This window comes from Onthophagus taurus, chromosome 5 (assembly GCF_036711975.1).
Source record: "Onthophagus taurus isolate NC chromosome 5, IU_Otau_3.0, whole genome shotgun sequence".
Lineage (NCBI taxonomy): Eukaryota > Metazoa > Arthropoda > Insecta > Coleoptera > Scarabaeidae > Onthophagus > Onthophagus taurus.
Genome location: NC_091970.1, coordinates 1,545,635 through 1,566,248, shown reverse-complemented (window position 1 = coordinate 1,566,248; position 20,614 = coordinate 1,545,635). Strand labels below are relative to the sequence as shown.

Genomic DNA, 20,614 nt, shown 5'->3' with positions numbered 1-20,614 from the left:
TTGCTGCAATTAATTTTTTTCTAGGCGAAAGATATTTAAACATTTTACGAAATTTTGATACTAATTATTTAGAAAATTTACCTCTGGTTGAATTAACACAAATTTTTTACCAACACGATGGAGCGCCTCCGCACAACGGCTATTTAGTTAGCAATTTCCTCGAAAATATATTTAATGGCCAATGGATTGCTAATAATGGACCTTTCTTGTGACCACCTATATCACCTGATTTGTCGGTTTTAGATTACTTTATATGGGGTACTATCAAAAATCAAGTTTATAGCACGACATTGACCACTCAGGAAAATTGTATGGAAAGAGTGCGAAATGCGTTCAATAACTTAAATCCAGATTTTTTGAGAAAGGCTACCCATCAACAAGTCATCTTGCGATGCGAAAAATGTTTAGAAGTTCAAGGGAAAAATTTTGAACATTTATTAAAGTAGAGTTAGTTTTCTCATACTTAGTACGTTAAATACAAATTACTTAATACATAATTTGTTTCTCGGGAGATTGTTTAAAATGTTGAAGTTATGAATTATTTGTTTTAAGGTATTCGGGGATGGTTTCCGTTTTCGCGGATATCGAGCAGCAAATGTATCGCATGTTCTTGTTAAAACTTTGTTACATTCTCCATAAATAATAAATAGATTTAGATAATCTTCATTAGTATAATTTAAACGTGCGGGCATAGTGAATTTTATAAATGATATAATGACATTTGTGTTACCTTCATTTGTTTCTCGGTAGTCATGGCCGTCTTTGACACAAAATTGTTTTGAATAATCTTAAACTATTTAAAACGAAAATTACAAAGAAACGGCGATAGTTAGATATAGGGAACCTTACATAAAGTTACCTTTATTTTTAATGTAGATTCAGATACAATTAAAAAAATATATGGTTTCCATTTAATTTTTTTGAGTTTTTCGCTTTTTCTTATATAAATATTTGGCAGCTTTTTTTGAACACCCTGTATGTAGTAGGACAAGATATGAGCTACCAAAAGTTAAGCTATAGTCTCTTCTTCAAATTCCTTTCATCAGATATAACAAATACTTAACAGTGTTAGCAGAAATACACATAACATACAAGCCTGCATAGGTAATTTTTTTACATAAATTTGTAAATATTTCAGAAACGGGTAAGAATTTTATATAAGATGTTTAAGTAAAAGTTAATTAAAATCGGATGTAGAATCTAAATATGTAATAATATATAGGTGGTTCCATTTAAAATAACGAAGTTGTTGTCTACTTCCGGTATAACCGGAAGTGCGACAGTCTTGAAAATATTTTAGGTGAGTTGGGCATATCGACTTAAGTGCGCCTACAAATTTTCAGAAAGATACTACCCATAGTTTCTCCTATATCGATCGACGCAGTTCATCGTGGGACACCTGTACATACGCTCCAGCACTGCTGAGCTTATAAGTACGCTGACGACACTCAGTTAGTCTATAGTTTTCACATAAATTCTATTAATGTCGCTCAAGAACGAATAAATTCTGAACTGGGTGCACTTATCAGGGCTGACACAGGAATTAGGTGTCTGCTATCAGCATAGTTCAGTGTCTAATAAGGCCGAAATATTGACTTTTCAGTCAACTCATTATAGCGAAAATCCTCCTTAACGCTCAAGGCCGCAGAACTTAGACTTTTCAGTTATTACAAACGCTTCATTCTGGACAATGATGTTCAGAGATATTTGTTTCCATGTGAAGTTAGCCAAATATAAAATTGAGGTTACGTCATTAAATCAAACTAAATTAATTTTATTTATTTATTAATCTTAATCAATCGCCAATCTATCAACGGCAATATCCGCTCGTTGATTTAAAATTTGCAAAGCCATCGATGGAGTAAAACTAATAACTCCAACATCTTTTAAAGCAGCCCCCCTCTGATCTTCAATTCCCGTAGCCCCTTCTAAGCTGACTAAATTTTCTATGAGATGTAAAGCGCTCCCATTTGCTAAATTTAATAAAACGCACGTATCATTTAACCTAAAAAATAATTTTTTTTAATTTAAAAATGATTAATTAAATTACTTACAATGGAAAAAAATTATCTGGTTTTTCACAAAACTGTGAAAATAACGGAAATAAATTCCGCGTTACGTCATGTTGTAATTGTAAAGCTCCTCCTTTATTAAAACGAGTATCCACCACTAAATTCTCGTATAAATACTCATCTAATTGTTTCGCAATTAAATGCCAAACGAATTTAAATAACTTCGGCGAAAGAGCGTTTTGCAATTGGTGTAATCGCGTTCCTAAAACTTCAAACATTGGACAAGCCGAAGGAGTTAAAGATAATATATCTTTATGTTTTCGATTCATCCTCGACCATATTTCGTGCTGATATTCTCTACTTCTTGTTTTAACTTCACCTAAAACAATTTCTCCTAACTTGGAGAGAATTTCGAATCTTTTGTGGCGGTATAAAGAGAGAATGGGCGTAAAAATAGTTTCCATTTCAATTTCAAAATCATCGAAATCTTCAGTTTTTTGACTTTTATAATAATACAAACTTAAAAAGTGTAAAGTGTTGCTCCAATCGATCAAAACATTCTCAATATAATACAAAGTATTCGCAATCATCGGACTTTTCAAGTCTGAAACGGAATTTCCCGTTTCCGCATTCGTCAATTGACATAATCGAACTCGAAAATCATCCAACAATTCTAACTGTAATTCAAGAAATTGCAATCGATGTCCAGGTTGTTGTAACAATTCGTATCTTTCCGTAATTGTTTGTAATAAAGTTACGAAAGTATCGGCACATTGATTTATTTTATGCTCATCCGTTTCGATGGAAATGATGTTTTGAAAGGCCGAATTCGGAGATAACATTAAATCCATTTTTTCCGTCGCGTATTTTTTTTCCATGTTTTTCCACTTAACGAAGACGTGAGGTTGGGTTAAAACGGCTAAAATGCTCGATTGGGTTGGTGGGTAATTGTAAGCTTCTCGCAACTCTTTTTCGAAACCTAAAGCTTCATCGATTGAGTGGGAAAAAACGAAATCGTCGAATTGTAAGTTTGGTAAATCGGAATGTAACTTTTCAACGGATAATTGAACCAAACCTCTCATAAATTCTAACTAAAACGATAATTATTTAATTTTTTGATTTGTTTTAATCGTGGTTAATTACTTTTGCATCTACATGATGTAATCCTAATTTGTCTACAATTGGTTGAATATATTTTTCGATAAAATCAACGTGATCCCTTATCCATGATAAAATTTGGGTAAAATACCTAAAAAGAAATTCACATAATGTTGTATGCAAGTAGAAATGAGTACATCTTTGTCATATATCATTTCTGGCATGCTTCAGAAAGATATTGGAAGTTTTAGCTAATAGTGTGGAGTGGTTGTTTGATCACCAACTTCTTCTAGGCTTTAGTAAGAAGGTTTTGTTGGAATTTGGCACATGATGTAGTGTTGTTCCAAGTTTTTGCCGATTCTGTATTATAATGTTAAGCTCTAAGCTATGAACTCTTTAGAGACAAAGCTATACGAGCAATGTTTCATATTTTTATTGCACTAAAACTAGAACTAACACTAGACCTAAAACTAGAAAGGTCTTTCTAGTTCTAGTGTTAGTTCTAGTTTTACTTTTCAAACTGACACCTTAATTCAACTTCTACGTTTCTTCTACTTTTAGTTCAATAAAAATAACAACAATCTAGCGTTGAACAACAATTAAAATTAAAACTAACACTGACAGAACTGACACTAGACTAAGTAATGTTAGTTCTAGACATTAAAGACATACGGCTAAACCTGAATGCTCCTAGTTCCAAGTCTAGAGTTAGTTCGATAAAAATATATAATAACCTGGCATTAAATAACAACAAAAAAAAATCTAGAACTAAAAAGTAGCGAGTTTAAAATTTGGAAAAAACTTAAAAAGAAAACGTTTTAACCTTACCTGACATTTGTGACTGTCAAATTATTTTTTTAATGTCACTTTACCTAATTTACAAAATCACTAAAATCGTAATATTCCAATACTGTCAATGTCAAACTTAAAATTCTGTCATATTAAGATTTTTGTATACTTAACTAATTAATTTATTTATTTATTTACCCGAATGTTTCTAGTTCTAGTTTTAATGTTAAAGCCGATTAGTAATCTTCATAAAATAACGCATTAATCTCAAAAAACCAAAAAGTTCGAACTTTCAACTTTTAATTTTGCCATATTTGTCAACTTCATTAAAAAACCTTCATTAAACCCGAACTTAGCAACAACGATATTAATACCAACCTTAATTTTTGATTTTTTTAAATAAAATTTTTGTTTTGTGGCAAATATTAAGACATTTTATAAAAATTAAGAATATGTCAAAATGACATTGACATTTCAAACCGGAAGTTGCTTATACCTCGAGTAATATTGGTATTAAACGTATCATGTTTGGACTCATTTCAAAGGATTTTTCACGACGATTACAAATATGTCAAAATTGACGTTGACATTCTTAACCGGAAGTTGACCATAACTTCATTAGTATTGAAGATAAATATGTCGTGTTTGTACTTATTTTAAAGGATTTTTAATTAAGATTATAAATATGTCAAAACTGAGGTTGACATTTTAAACCTGAAGTTAGTTATCGTATAATAGACAAATGTATAACTTCATGGTGTCCTTTCATAATGTATTTTTTATTAAAAACCCTTTAAAATGAGTCCAAACATGACGCACTTATCTCAAAAAACAAAAAAGTTAGAATAAAAAACATTAAACCCGAAGTTAGCAACAACGAAGATAGCAATTTAATTTTTAAATATTAATACCAACCTTAATTTTTGATTTTTTTTAATAAAATTTTTATTTTGTGGCAAATATTAAGACATTTTATAAAAATTATGAATATATCAAAATGACATTGACATTTCAAACCGGAAGTTGCTTATACCTCGATTAATATCGGTATTAAACGTATCATGTTTGGATTCATTTCAAAGGATTTTTCACGACGATTACAAATATGTCAAAATTGACGTTGACATTCTTAACCGGAAGTTGACCATAACTTCATTAGTATTGAAGATAAATATGTCGTGTTTGTACTCATTTTAAAGGATTTTTAATGAAGATTACAAATATGTCAAAACTGAGGTTGACATTTTAAACCTGAAGTTAGTTAGACAAATGTACAACTTCATGGTGTCCTTTCATGATGTATTTTTTATTAAAAACCCTTTAAAATGAGTCCAAACATGACGCACTTATCTCAAAAAGCAAAAAAGTTAGAATAAAAAACATTAAACCCGAAGTTAGCAACAATGAAGATAGCAATTTAATTTTTAAATATTAATACCAACCTTAATTTTTGATTTTTTTTTTAATAAAATTTTTGTTTTGTGGCAAATATTAAGACATTTTATAAAAATTAAGAATATGTCAAAATGACATTGACATTTCAAACCGGAAGTTGCTTATACCTCGAGTAATATTGGTATTAAACGTATCATGTTTGGACTCATTTCAAAGGATTTTCCACGACGATTACAAATATGTCAAAATTGACGTTGACATTCTTAACCGGAAGTTGACCATAACTTCATTAATATTGAAGATAAATATGTCGTGTTTGTACTTATTTTAAAGGATTTTTAATGAAGATTACAAATATGTCAAAACTGAGGTTGACATTTTAAACCTGAAGTTAGTTAGACAAATGTACAACTTCATGGTGTCCTTTCATGATGTATTTTTTATTAAAAACCCTTTAAAATGAGTCCAAACATGACGCACTTATCTCAAAAAGCAAAAAAGTTAGAATAAAAAACATTAAACCCGAAGTTAGCAACAACGAAGATAGCAATTTAATTTTTAAATATTAATACCAACCTTAATTTTTGATTTTTTTTTAATAAAATTTTTGTTTTGTGACAAATATTAAGAATATGTCAAAATGACATTGACATTTCAAACCGGAAGTTGCTTATACCTCGATTAATATTGGTATTAAACGTATCATGTTTGGACTCATTTCAAAGGATATTCCACGACGATTACAAATATGTCAAAATTTGACGTTGACATTCTTAACCGGAAGTTGACCATAACTTCATTAGTATTGAAGATAAATATGTCGTGTTTGTACTTATTTTAAAGGATTTTTAATGAAGATTACAAATATGTCAAAACTGAGGTTGACATTTTAACCTGAAGTTAGTTAGACAAATGTACAACTTCATGGTGTCCTTTCATGATGTATTTTTTATTAAAAACCCTTTAAAATGAGTTAGCAACAACGATATTAATACCAACCTTAATTTTTGATTTTTTTTTAATAAAATTTTTGTTTTGTGACAAATATTAAGACATTTTATAAAAATTAAGAATAAGTCAAAATGACATTGACATTTCAAACCGGAAGTTGCTTATACCTCGATTAATATTGGTATTAAATGTATCATGTTTGGACTCATTTCAAAGAATTTTTCACGACGATTACAAATATGTTAAAATTGACGTTGACATTCTTAACCGGAAGTTGACCATAACTTCATTAGTATTGAAGATAAATATGTCGTGTTTGTACTCATTTTAAAAGATTTTTAATGAAGATTACAAATATGTCAAAATTGAGGTTGACATTTTTAAACCTGAAGTTAGTTATCATATAATAGACAAATGGACAACTTCATGGTGTTCTTTAATGATGTATTTTTTTATTAAAAAACCTTTAAAATGAGTCCAAAGATGACGCATTTATCTAAAAAAACAAAGAAATTAGAATAAAAAACATTAAACCCGAAGTTAGCAACAATGAAGATAGCAATTTAATTTTTAAATATTAATACCAACCTTAATTTTTAATTTTTTTCTATTATATTTTTACTTTTGTACCAAATATTAAGCCACTTTATAAAAATTAAGAATATATCAAAATGACATTGGCATTTCAAACCGGAAGTTGCTTATATCTCGAGTAATATTGGAATTAAACGTATCATGTTTGGACTCATTTCAAAGGATTTTTCACAACCATTACAAATATGTCAAAATTGACGTTGACATTCTTAACCGGAAGTTGACCATAACTTCATTAATATTGAAGATAAATATGTCGTGTTTGTACTTATTTTAAAGGATTTTTAATGAAGATTACAAATATGTCAAAACTGAGGTTGACATTTTAAACCTGAAGTTAGTTAGACAAATGTACAACTTCATGGTGTCCTTTCATGATGTATTTTTTATTAAAAACCCTTTAAAATGAGTCCAAACATGACGCACTTATCTCAAAAAACAAAAAAGTTAAAATAAAAAACATTAACCCCGAAGTTAGCAACAACGAAGATAGCAATTTAATTTTTAAATATTAATACCAACCTTAATTTTCGATTTTTTTTTTAATAAAATTTTTGTTTTGTGGCAAATATTAAGACATTTTATAAAAATTATGAATATGTCAAAATGACATTGACATTTCAAACCGGAAGTTGCTTATACCTCGAGTAATATTGGTATTAAACGTATCATGTTTGGACTCATTTGAAAGGATTTTTCACGACGATTACAAATATATCAAAATTGACATTGACATTCTTAACCGGAAGTTGACCATAACTTCATTAATATTGAAGATAAATATGTCGTGTTTGTATTCATTTTAAAGGATTTTTAATGAAGATTACAATTATGTCAAAATTGAGGTTGGCCTTTTAAACCTGAAGTTAGTTATCATATAATAGAGTCACTTTTCCGTATTTTCTTTTTACTACACGACTTACAAAAACACCCTGTATCGTAAAACGTAATAAGTTGGACACTTTTAAAGAGAAACTCCTCTTTCTATCAGAGATAGAGGAAAAATGATATCAGTGCGTGAGGCTCGATTTTTATAACAAATTTAATGGCGAAAACCGCATATCGATATCTCTTACGGTTTCAGAGATACAGGTGTTTTTCAAAACTTTGTCATAACTTTTTTCTTATTACCACAACATTTTCTATACTAAATCAGTATAGAAAATATTATACAGTTGTAACATTGTACAATTGAAGTTTTGTTTTGTTTTAAAAGTGTCTAACTTGGGCCATCCTGTACATATATTTTAGCACCTCTATCAAATCATACCTTTAGTCCATTGTATTACTGATATAGTTTATTTACAAGATGTACATATAAGTTAGGTTTAGAGGTAATGAGGTGATAAATTCATTTTTGGATAACAAATCAACAGTAGAAGAACATTACAGATTTCTGTAATGCAGTGCTAACAGTTTTTAGCTTCTTATTTTATATTTATCTCAGTTTAGAAAAGTTTAATCTGTTATTTATACAGTTTGACAACTTTAAAGCTATATTATTTCATTGTTACGACATCTTTTAGACTAATGCTGAGGTAATTACACAAAAAACATCTTTAGAGAACAACTTTATTACTTACCATTCTGGTTTATCAACACGATTAGTTTGTCTAGTTCCATGAAAATGATATATAAACCTTTTACGAAGTGGACTAACCAAATAATATACAGGCAAAGATAATGGAGGAAAATTAGATAACAAAGCTGAGGTTATAATGGGATTAGCCGATTCTTCAGGAAGTTCAATTTGAAGTAAATACTCAGCAATAATTTGCAATTTTTGTATAACTGTAGGAGATGGCGTTTGTAGACTGAAATTGGTGTTGACAAAGGGCCATTTTAAACTTTTTAAAATATCCTCGAATTTCATAGAAAATTTTTCTTTTAACACTTCGTGCCAATGATATAGAGTTTCTTTGAAGTGTTGTTTTATATGTGGGGCGTTCAAACTCATCAAATGACCGCTTATATCGCAGAGATTTGCAAAAATTGTTGCGCATTTTTCGTCATCGTCGTTTAAGATTTCTTTTTCTAATTCTTTACTAAAAAAAATTTATATATATATTTTTTTTTTTAAGTAAATTAAATTTTTACTTACCTTAATCTTTCCACTCGTTGTATTATTTTTATATATTGTATAAGACATTCTAAATTCGAGATTTTATCGATATAGTCTTGAGTGTCGCTTCTTAAACGTTTCGTTTCAATCAAATGCAAATCAACGTCGGTTATTAATTTTTCTGAGCTATTAAGGCATTTTTCTAATCTTTTCGTATCGTTATTTATGATTTTAATCACTTTTCCCACTTTTGATTCTTCATCATTAACATCCAACTAAAAAGTTATACGATTTAATTAAATTTTTAAACACGTTTTAACGAATTACCGCTTTCTCTGTATTTTCCACGATTTTCTTACGCTCATTTAATAATTCCCGACACTTTTCTACGTTTAATAAATCTTTTCCTAAACTATTTAAATAATTTGTGGTTAAATTTGACATTTTAGGTTATGTTTTTATGACGAATATGTCAAACGTGTCAAATGTGATGTGTCGCCATCTAGAGGTTATATTAATAGACACTTTTTAATTAATTTTTTATTATAAACAAATTAATTTATTATTTTATTTAATTCATTTCATTTTTAATTCGCATATAACATCGCATAATACATTTTTTAATCTATTCTATTTTTGGGTTCATGGTTTGTTATAACATAACCTAACTTATTTTTCTTTCGGCTAACCTCAAAAAATAAATAAAAATGTTTTAAATTTAAACATTTATAAGTAAGAACATTTGTAACATTAATTAAATAATATACGTATACAGAAATCTTCTTAACCTATAAAATTAAAAAAAATGACAAGAAAATTATATCAATCAAGTTATAATAATCGAATTAAACGAAAATGTGTGGAAAAATTGCGTTTGCAACGCTTTATTGCGCATTATTGTTAAATTTTAGCACCTACATATGCTTATTAGATTGGTACGAGTTTTTTACAACCTTATCTCTCATCGATTTAAATAAAGAATACAAATTTGATTACATTATCGGTAAGACACTTCATTAAATTAAACTTATTGCTATATTACTTAATTTTTAGTTGGTGGAGGCACAGCTGGAAGCATTTTAGCGTTCAGATTATCCCAAAACCCCAACAATAAAGTTTTACTTCTCGAGGCAGGTTCGATGGGAAAATCTAGCATACTAGACATTCCCTTAATAACACCTTTATTACATAAATCCATTTATGATTGGAAATATAGAACTGTTCCCCAAGACAATGCTTGTTGGGCGTTTAAAGATAACGTAATTTAATTAATAATTAAAAAAAAAAAAAATAAGAATCATCATGTGGCTTAAAAATCGACGATTTTTTTTTTAATCAATGTGAATAGATCCAAAAAATACGTTAAAAATAAAGAGAAGGTGCGGAAAAGTGTACAACATACCGAAAAATCACTTTAAAGTTGCGATGTGACGTTACAAGAAATGTTAATTCCTACTTTACCTACAATTTGCTTATTTGCTTATTTTTTTTTAACTTTTCACAACATTCCTTTCGGTGATGATTGACGTTTGTAAACAAAATTAACCCTCTCCAACATTCTATCTAAAGCTAGTCATCATATTGCCACTGTTATTGCAGTGCTTTGGCCTCAAGCGGCCTTGGCTTTATCAAATAAAACTACAGATCTGAACTCTTGATCAGGTGTAGTGGTATGGTAGATCTTTTGACAGATTATGCTGACTTGAGATTATTCTGCAACCAATTTCTAGCCTATTGGTAGGAATAACTAACCTTCTATAGACAATATCTATCTTCTGCAAGCATTTTTTAATATTGTATAGGTAGTATTTGTCTTCTGAAAGGAGTTTTTAGTCTTCTGTCGGCAGTGTTTAGTCCTCTACAGGCAATATTAATATTCTGCAACCAATTTCTAACCTGTTGGTAGCAGTACCTAGCCTTTTATAGACAATATCTATCTTTTTAAGCAATTTCTAGTATTGTATATGTAGTATTAGTCTTTCGCAAGGAGTTTTTAGTCCTCTGTCGGCAGTATTTAGTTTTCTACAAGCAATATTAGTATTCTTCAACCAGTTTGTAGTCTATTGGTAGCAATAACTAACCTTCTATAGACAATATCTATCTTCTGCAAGCATTTTTTTAGTATTGTTTAGGTAGTATTTGTCTTCCACAAGAAATTAGTCTTCTGTCGGCAATATTTAGTCTTCTGCAAGCAATATTAGTATTCTGCAACCAATTTCTAGTCTGTTGGTAGCAGTACCTAGCCTTTTATAGACAATATCTATCTTTTTAAGCAGTTTCTAGTATTGTGTAGGTAGTATTACTCTTTTGCAAGGAGTTTTTAGTCTTCTGTCGGCAGTATTTAGTCTTCTACAAGCAGTATTAGTATTCTGCAATCAATGTGTAGTCTATTGGTAGCAATAACTAACCTTCTATAGACAATATCTATCTTCTGCAAGCATTTTTTAATATTGTATAGGTAGTATTTGTCTTCTGGAAGGAGTTTTTAGTCTTCTGTCGGCAGTGTTTAGTCCTCTACAGGCAATATTAATATTCTGCAACCAATTTCTAACCTGTTGGTAGCAGTACCTAGCCTTTTATAGACAATATCTATCTTTTTAAGGAATTTCTAGTATTGTATATGTAGTATTAGTCTTTCGCAAGGAGTTTCTAGTCTTCTGTCGGCAGTATTTAGTTTTCTACAAGCAATATTAGTATTCTGCAACCAATGTGTAGTCTATTGGTAGCAATAACTAACCTTCTATAGACAATATCTATCTTCTGCAAGCATTTTTTTAGTATTGTTTAGGTAGTATTTGTCTTCCACAAGAAATTAGTCTTCTGTCAGCAATATTTAGTCTTCTGCAAGCAATATTAGTATTCTGCAACCAATTTCTAATCTGTTGGAAGCAGTACCTAGCCTTTTATAGACAATATCTATCTTTTTAAGCAGTTTCTAGTATTGTATAGGTAGTATTACTCTTTTGCAATGAGTTTTTAGTCTTCTGTCGGCAGTATTTAGTCTTCTACAAGCAGTATTAGTATTCTGCAATCAATGTGTAGTCTATTGGTAGCAATAACTAACCTTCTATAGACAATATCTATCTTCTGCAAGCATTTTTTAATATTGTATAGGTAGTATTTGTCTTCTGGAAGGAGTTTTTAGTCTTCTGTCGGCAGTGTTTAGTCCTCTACAGGCAATATTAATATTCTGCAACCAATTTCTAACCTGTTGGTAGCAGTACCTAGCCTTTTATAGACAATATCTATCTTTTTAAGGAATTTCTAGTATTGTATATGTAGTATTAGTCTTTCGCAAGGAGTTTCTAGTCTTCTGTCGGCAGTATTTAGTTTTCTACAAGCAATATTAGTATTCTGCAACCAATGTGTAGTCTATTGGTAGCAATAACTAACCTTCTATAGATAATATCTATCTTCTGCAAGCATTTTTTTAGTATTGTTTAGGTAGTATTTGTCTTCCACAAGAAATTAGTCTTCTGTCAGCAATATTTAGTCTTCTGCAAGCAATATTAGTATTCTGCAACCAATTTCTAATCTGTTGGAAGCAGTACCTAGCCTTTTATAGACAATATCTATCTTTTTAAGCAGTTTCTAGTATTATATAGGTAGTATTACTCTTTTGCAAGGAGTTTTTAGTCTTCTGTCGGCAGTATTTAGTCTTCTACAAGCAGTATTAGTATTCTGCAATCAATTTGTAGTCTATTGGTAGCAATAACTAACCTTCTATAGACAATATCTATTTTCTGCAAGCATTTTTTAGTATTGTATAGGTAGTATTTGTTCTCCCCAAGGAGTTTTTAGTCTTCTGTCGGCAGTATTTAGTCTTCTACAAGCAATATTAGTATTCTGCAACCAATTTCTAGTCTGTTAGTAGCAGTACCTAGCCTTTTATAGACAATATCTATCTTTTTAAGCAGTGTCTAGTATTGTATTGGTAGTATTATTCATTATTAAACTGAATCGAGTAATTTATTTATCATTTTATCTGACAGACACTTTTCCCCGATTGCTTAAAAAAATCGTGTAAAATCGATTTCTTCACCAATCATTTTGAAATTATCACCACTTATAAATGAAGATGTCTTCTTTTAAACGCACCAAACCGTTTTTGGAAATCTCATTTCGTTTTTGAGATAAACATTATTAAACTCAATCAAGTTGTTTGGAATTTTATGTGATAGACACTTTTCCCCGATTGCTTAAAAAAATCGTGAAAAATCGATTTCTTCACCAATCATTTTGAAATTATCACCACTTATAAATGAAAATGTCTTCTTTTAAACGCACCAAACCGTTTTTGGAAATTTCATTTCATTTTTGAGATAATCATTATTAAACTCAATCAAGTTGTTTGGAATTTTATGTGATAGACACTTTTCCCCAATTGATGAAAAAAATCGTGAAAAATCGATTTCTTCACCAATCATTTTGAAATTATCACCACTTATAAATGAAGATGTCTTCTTTTAAACGCACCAAACCGTTTTTGGAAATCTCATTTCATTTTTGAGATAATCATTATTAAACTCAATCAAGTTGTTTGGAATTTTATGTGATAGACACTTTTCCCCAATTGATGAAAAAAATCGTGAAAAATCGATTTCTTCACCAATCATTTTGAAATTATCACCACTTATAAATGAAGGTGTCTTCTTTTAAACGCACCAAACCGTTTTTGGAAATCTCATTTCATTTTTGAGATAATCATTATTAAATTTAATCAAGTTGTTTGGAATTTTATGTGATAGACACTTTTCCCCAATTGATGAAAAAAATCGTGAAAAATCGATTTCTTCACCAATCATTTTGAAATTATCACCACTTATAAATGAAAATGTCTTCTTTTAAACGCACCAAACCGTTTTTGGAAATTTCATTTCATTTTTGAGATAATCATTATTAAACTCAATCAAGTTGTTTGGAATTTTATGTGATAGACACTTTTCCCCAATTGATGAAAAAAATCGTGAAAAATCGATTTCTTCACCAATCATTTTGAAATTATCACCACTTATAAATGAAGGTGTCTTCTTTTAAACGCACCAAACCGTTTTTGGAAATCTCATTTCATTTTTGAGATAATCATTATTAAATTTAATCAAGTTGTTTGGAATTTTATGTGATAGACACTTTTCCCCAATTGATGAAAAAAATCGTGAAAAATCGATTTCTTCACCAATCATTTTGAAATTATCACCACTTATAAATGAAGATGTCTTCTTTTAAATGCCCCAAACCGTTTTTGGAAATCTCATTTCATTTTTGAGATAATCATTATTAAACTCAATCAAGTTGTTTGGAATTTTATGTGATAGACACTTTTCCCCAATTGATGAAAAAAATCGTGAAAAATCGATTTCTTCACCAATAATTTTGAAATTATCACCACTTATAAATGAAAATGTCTTCTTTTAAACGCACCAAACCGTTTTTGGAAATCTCATTTCGTTTTTGAGATAATCATTATTAAACTCAATCAAGTTGTTTGGAATTTTATGTGATAGACACTTTTCCCCAATTGATGAAAAAAATCGTGAAAAATCGATTTCTTCACCAATCATTTTGAAATTATCACCACTTATAAATGAAGATGTCTTCTTTTAAACGCACCAAACCGTTTTTGGAAATCTCATTTCGTTTTTGAGATAATCATTATTAAACTCAATCAAGTTGTTTGGAATTTTATGTGATAGACACTTTTCCCCAATTGATGAAAAAAATCGTGAAAAATCGATTTCTTCACCAATCATTTTGAAATTATCACCACTTATAAATGAAGATGTCTTCTTTTAAACGCACCAAACCGTTTTTGGAAATCTCATTTCGTTTTTGAGATAAACATTATTAAACTCAATCAAGTTGTTTGGAATTTTATGTGATAGACACTTTTCCCCGATTGCTTAAAAAAATCGTGAAAAATCGATTTCTTCACCAATCATTTTGAAATTATCACCACTTATAAATGAAAATGTCTTCTTTTAAACGCACCAAACCGTTTTTGGAAATTTCATTTCATTTTTGAGATAATCATTATTAAACTCAATCAAGTTGTTTGGAATTTTATGTGATAGACACTTTTCCCCAATTGATGAAAAAAATCGTGAAAAATCGATTTCTTCACCAATCATTTTGAAATTATCACCACTTATAAATGAAGATGTCTTCTTTTAAACGCACCAAACCGTTTTTGGAAATCTCATTTCATTTTTGAGATAATCATTATTAAACTCAATCAAGTTGTTTGGAATTTTATGTGATAGACACTTTTCCCCAATTGATGAAAAAAATCGTGAAAAATCGATTTCTTCACCAATCATTTTGAAATTATCACCACTTATAAATGAAGGTGTCTTCTTTTAAACGCACCAAACCGTTTTTGGAAATCTCATTTCATTTTTGAGATAATCATTATTAAATTTAATCAAGTTGTTTGGAATTTTATGTGATAGACACTTTTCCCCAATTGATGAAAAAAATCGTGAAAAATCGATTTCTTCACCAATCATTTTGAAATTATCACCACTTATAAATGAAAATGTCTTCTTTTAAACGCACCAAACCGTTTTTGGAAATTTCATTTCATTTTTGAGATAATCATTATTAAACTCAATCAAGTTGTTTGGAATTTTATGTGATAGACACTTTTCCCCAATTGATGAAAAAAATCGTGAAAAATCGATTTCTTCACCAATCATTTTGAAATTATCACCATTTATAAATGAAAATGTCTTCTTTTAAACGCACCAAACCGTTTTTGGAAATTTCATTTCGTTTTTGAGATAATAATAATTAAACTTAATCAAGTTACTTGCCATTTTATGTGATAAACACTTTTCCAGTATTTAGTTTTCTACAAGCAGTATTAGTATTCTGCAATCAATGTGTAGTCTATTGGTAGCAATAACTAACCTTTTATAGACAATATCTATTTTCTGCAAGCATTTTTTTAGTATTGTTTAGGTAGTATTTGTCTTCCACAAGAAATTTTTAGTCTTCTTCAGCAATATTTAGTCTTCTACAAGCCATATTAGTATTCTGCAACCAATTTCTAGTCTGGTGGTAGCAATACCTAGCCTTTTATAGACAACACCTATCTTTTTAAGCCGTTTTTAGTATGGTATGGGTAGTATTAGTCTTTTGCAAGAAGTTTTTAATCTTCTGCCAATAGTATTTATCACAATCTGTCTTTGGTAAACATTTTCTAATATTAAAGAGAATAAGATCCAAAAAATGATTAAGCTGATGATAGTATTAAATATCCGAAATCGGTACTCTTATTAAAACATTTTTAGAAGAATAGTTTCAGTAAATAGTCTTTTAGCTTGTAATCTCCAAGCACTTAGTAGTGTTTTGGCAGCAGTATATAGTCTTTGCCAACAATATCTAGCATTCTGGCAGCATTAGGTAGCTTTTTGGGAAGCATATCTCTTCTTTCCAAGTAATTATTAGTATTTTCCAGTAGTATCTAACATTCTGGAAGCAGTAGGTAACTTTTTGAAATTGTATTTTCTCTTCCCAATCAATTTTTAGTCTCTTAGAAGCAGTTTTTTTTAAGCCACATGATGATTACTTGAATTATCCCAATTTTTTGACGTTTTATTTAATTATTTTTAAACCATTTAAGTCGAGTTCATGGCCAAGCGGAAAAGTTTTGGGTGGTTCAGGAAGATTAAACCACATGCTTTACACTAGAGGACACCCCGATGATTATAAAGAGTGGTTCATAGATTGCGATTGCGATTTTAATTACGAACAAGAAATTTTATATTACATGAAAAAATCCGAAAATCAAGTTGGGTCACAATCGAATAACGAATATTATCACGGAAGAGGTGGCACATTAATCGTAGACGATATGGTTTATCAATCCGAGTTATACGACTCAATTTTTAACGCAGCAAATTGTTTAAATTTACCGATTAGAGATGTAAATGGAAAATTTAGTAGTGGGTTTTCACCGATTCAAATCAATATAAAAAATGGGAAACGATTCACTCCAATACATCATCTTTTACAAAATCAACAGCCAAATTTAGTCATTAAAACCCAATCCACGGCGAAAGAGATTCTTTTAAATGCAAATTTAGAGGCGTATGGGGTAAATTTTATAAAATCGGGTGATAAATACGACGTTTTTGCATCAAAAGGGGTTATAATAAGCTCTGGGACTATTGGAAGTCCAAAATTGTTAATGTTATCAGGGATAGGCCCCAAAAAGCATTTACAAAGCATCGGGATTAAATCAAAACTCGATTTACCTGTAGGATATAACTTACAAGATCATATCAGTACAGGTTTTGACTTAATCATATTTGAAGAACCCCTCGATTTTCATAAAAAATTCGTTTCACCTCTTGAAGTACTTAAATACATTTTAAAAGAAAACGGGATCCTTACAAGCGTTGGGGTGGAAGTTTTAGCGTTTTTAAACACTTTTTGTTTAGAGAATGTTATAGGTTATGATCTTTGCGAGGCTGAATTTAATCATCGCCCTAATATCGAGTTCCTTTTTATGCAAGCCGGATTAGCAACTGATTATGGAATGAGAATGAGACATATCGTCGGTTTAAAAAGCGTCGTTTGGAAAGAGTATTACTCAAAATTTGTTAATAATTACACAGCAAGTTTTCTTCCGATACTTTTAAGACCGAAAAGTCGAGGTTATGTGAAATTAAAAAACTCAAAAATCGATTCAAAACCAATCATTAATCCAAATTATTTGTCAGAGAAAGATGACATAAACATTTTATTAGCCGGAATTAGATTTATTAAGAAACTCGTGGAAACGCCCCCAATGAGAAAGATAGGGGCAAGATTTAATCGAGAAATTTTCCCTTTTTGCAAAACTTTTACGTTCGATTCTGATGATTATTGGAAATGTTACATAAAGTACATGTCGTTTACGATATATCACCCGGTTGGAACGTGTAAAATGGGAAGTTTTAGCGATGAAAGCGCCGTCGTTACGCGCGATTTTAAAGTTAAAGGTGCTAAGAAACTTTACGTTGTTGACGCTTCCGTTATACCTAAACTAATTAGTGCTAATACTAACGCTGCTGTCGCTATGATTGCCGAAAAAGCTGCGGATTCTATTAAAATGTCTGAAGTGTCTTCCAAAAAAATGTGTAAAGCACAACCTATTTGTAATTAAAATTGAAAAAATCAACATATTCATAAATGTCAAATTTATTTTGAAATGAAAGCGCCATCTATTATCGATTAAGTACTTAACTTGGTGAATTTTAATAAATAAATGTTTTTATATTATATATATATCTTTAAATCAATTAAATAATCACTTTATTTATGTTTAAATTTAATTTTAAATAAATTGTTTAAATTTCATTTAAATATAAATAATTTTGATACAAAATATTTATTTTTAATATGAAATCTATTCAATAGATGGCGCTAGTATGAATTTATTTAACATTTATAATGAGATATTATAAATCTTTAATAATTATTAAATTTTTCATTTTATATGTATTTAATATACTATTAAAACAACTAATTATAACATCAACAATCTAAATTAAAAAAACAACATATTCATAAATGTTAAATTTATTTTGAAATGAAAGCGCCCTCTATTATCGATTAAGTACTTAACTTGGTAAATTTTAATAAATAAATGTTTCTATATTGTATACAAACTTTAAATCAATTAAATAATCATTTTATTTATGTTTAAATTTAATTTTAAATAAATTCTTTAAATTTCATTTAAATATAAATAATTTTGATACAAAATATTTATTTTTAATATGAAATCTATTCAATAGATGGCGCTAGTATGAATTTATTTAACATTTATAATGAGATATTATAAATCTTTAATAATTATTAAATTTTTCATTTTATATGTATTTAATATATTATTAAAACAACTAATTATAACATCAACAATCTAAATTAAAAAAACAATATATTCATAAATGTTAAATTTATTTTGAAATGAAAGCGCCCTCTATTATCGATTAAGTACTTAACTTGGTGAATTTTAATAAATAAATGTTTTTATATTATATACAAACTTTAAATCAATTAAATAATCATTTTATTTATGTTTAAATTTAATTTTAAATAAATTGTTTAAATTTCATTTAAATATAAATCATTTTGATATAAAATATTTATTTTTAATATGAAATCTATTCAATAGGTGGCGCTAGTATGAACTTATTTGGCATTTATATTGAGATATAAATCTTTAATAATTATTAAATTTTTCATTTTATATATATTTAATATATTATTAAAACAACTAATTATAACATCAACAATCTAAATTAAAAAAACAACATATTCATAAATGTTAAATTTATTTTGAAATGAAAGCACCCTCTATTATCGATTAAGTACTTAACTTGGTAAATTTTAATAAATAAATGTTTTTATATTGTATACAAACTTTAAATCAATTAAATAATCATTTTATTTATGTTTAAATTTAATTTTAAATAAATTGTTTAAATTTCATTTAAATATAAATAATTTTGATATAAAATATTTATTTTTAATATGAAATCTATTCAATAGATGGCGCTAGTATGAATTTATTTGACATTTACAATGAGATATAAATCTTTAATAATTATTAAATTTTTCATTTTATATGTATTTAATATATTATTAAAACAACTAATTATAACATCAACAATCAAAATTTAAAAAACCAATATATTCATAAATGTTAAATTTATTTTGAAATGAAAGCGCCCTCTATTATCGATTAAGTACTTAACTTGGTAAATTTTAATAAATAAATGTTTTTATATTGTATACAAACTTTAAATCAATTAAATAATCATTTTATTTATGTTTAAATTTAATTTTAAATAAATTCTTTAAATTTCATTTAAATATAAATAATTTTGATACAAAATATTTATTTTTAATATGAAATCTATTCAATAGATGGCGCTAGTAGGAATTTATTTGGCATTTATATTGAGATATAAATCTTTAATAATTATTAAATTTTTCATTTTATATATATTTAATATACTATTAAAACAACTAATTATAACATCAACAATCAAAATTAAAAAAACCAACATATTCATAAATGTCAAATTTATTTTGAAATGAAAGCGCCATCTATTATCGATTAAGTACTTAACTTGGTGAATTTTAATAAATAAATGTTTTTATATTATATAAATATCTTTAAATCAATTAAATAATCACTTTATTTATGTTTAAATTTAATTTTAATTAAATTGTTTAAATTTCATTTAAATATAAATCATTTTGATATAAAATATTTATTTTTAATATGAAATCTATTCAATAGATGGCGCTAGTATGAATTTATTTGGCATTTAAATTGAGATATAAATCTTTAATAATTATTAAATTTTTCATTTTATATGTATTTAATATACTATTAAAACAACTAATTATAACATCAACAATCAAAATTAAAAAAACCAACATATTCATAAATGTTAAATTTATTTTGAAATGTAAGCGCCCTCTATTATCGATTAAGTACTTAACTTGGTAAATTTTAATAAATAAATGTTTTTATATTATATACAAACTTTAAATCAATTAAATAATCACTTTATTTATGTTTAAATTTAATTTTAAATAAATTGTTTAAATTTCATTTAAATATAAATCATTTTGATATAAAATATTTATTTTTAATATGAAATCTATTCAATAGATGGCGCTAGAATGAATTTATTTGACATTTACAATG

At 28.0% G+C, this 20,614-nt stretch overlaps 2 protein-coding genes across 2 annotated transcripts; one reads left to right on the top strand and one right to left on the bottom strand.

Annotated features, from left to right (window-relative positions):
- Nucleotides 1–1,768: 1,768 nt before the first annotated feature.
- LOC111418006 (RAD50 interactor 1) lies at nt 1,769–9,379 on the bottom strand. The gene is made up of 6 exons (XM_023050443.2): nt 9,229–9,379; nt 8,941–9,176; nt 8,423–8,884; nt 3,156–3,261; nt 2,055–3,103; nt 1,769–2,005 (listed from the first exon to the last, which is right to left on the bottom strand). Exons 1-6 carry the CDS (start codon nt 9,343–9,345, stop codon nt 1,792–1,794), a joined length of 2,184 nt encoding a protein of 727 aa, XP_022906211.2. The 5' UTR covers nt 9,346–9,379; the 3' UTR covers nt 1,769–1,791.
- Nucleotides 9,376–18,170, top strand: LOC111418007 (alcohol dehydrogenase [acceptor]-like). Its single transcript, XM_023050444.2, has 3 exons — nt 9,376–9,904; nt 9,955–10,160; nt 16,526–18,170. The coding sequence occupies exons 1-3, from the start codon at nt 9,757–9,759 to the stop codon at nt 18,050–18,052; spliced, it is 1,881 nt and encodes a 626-aa protein (XP_022906212.2). The 5' UTR covers nt 9,376–9,756; the 3' UTR covers nt 18,053–18,170.
- The last annotated feature ends 2,444 nt before the right edge of the window (nt 18,171–20,614 follow it).

Bases quoted from the DNA above. Each gene is read 5' to 3' on its own strand.
- LOC111418006 (XM_023050443.2), bottom strand. From the start codon at position 9,345: ATGTCAAATTTAACCACAAATTATTTAAATAGTTTAGGAAAAGATTTA. The intron at 3,262-8,422 runs GTAAGTAATAAA...ATTTCTTTTTAG, and splicing joins CGTGTTGATAAACCAGAATG to GTATTTTACCCAAATTTTAT. The intron at 2,006-2,054 runs GTAAGTAATTTA...ATTATTTTTTAG, and splicing joins CCAGATAATTTTTTTCCATT to GTTAAATGATACGTGCGTTT.
- LOC111418007 (XM_023050444.2), top strand. From the start codon at position 9,757: ATGTGTGGAAAAATTGCGTTTGCAACGCTTTATTGCGCATTATTGTTA. The intron at 9,905-9,954 runs GTAAGACACTTC...CTTAATTTTTAG, and splicing joins CAAATTTGATTACATTATCG to TTGGTGGAGGCACAGCTGGA. The intron at 10,161-16,525 runs GTAATTTAATTA...AAACCATTTAAG, and splicing joins GTTGGGCGTTTAAAGATAAC to TCGAGTTCATGGCCAAGCGG.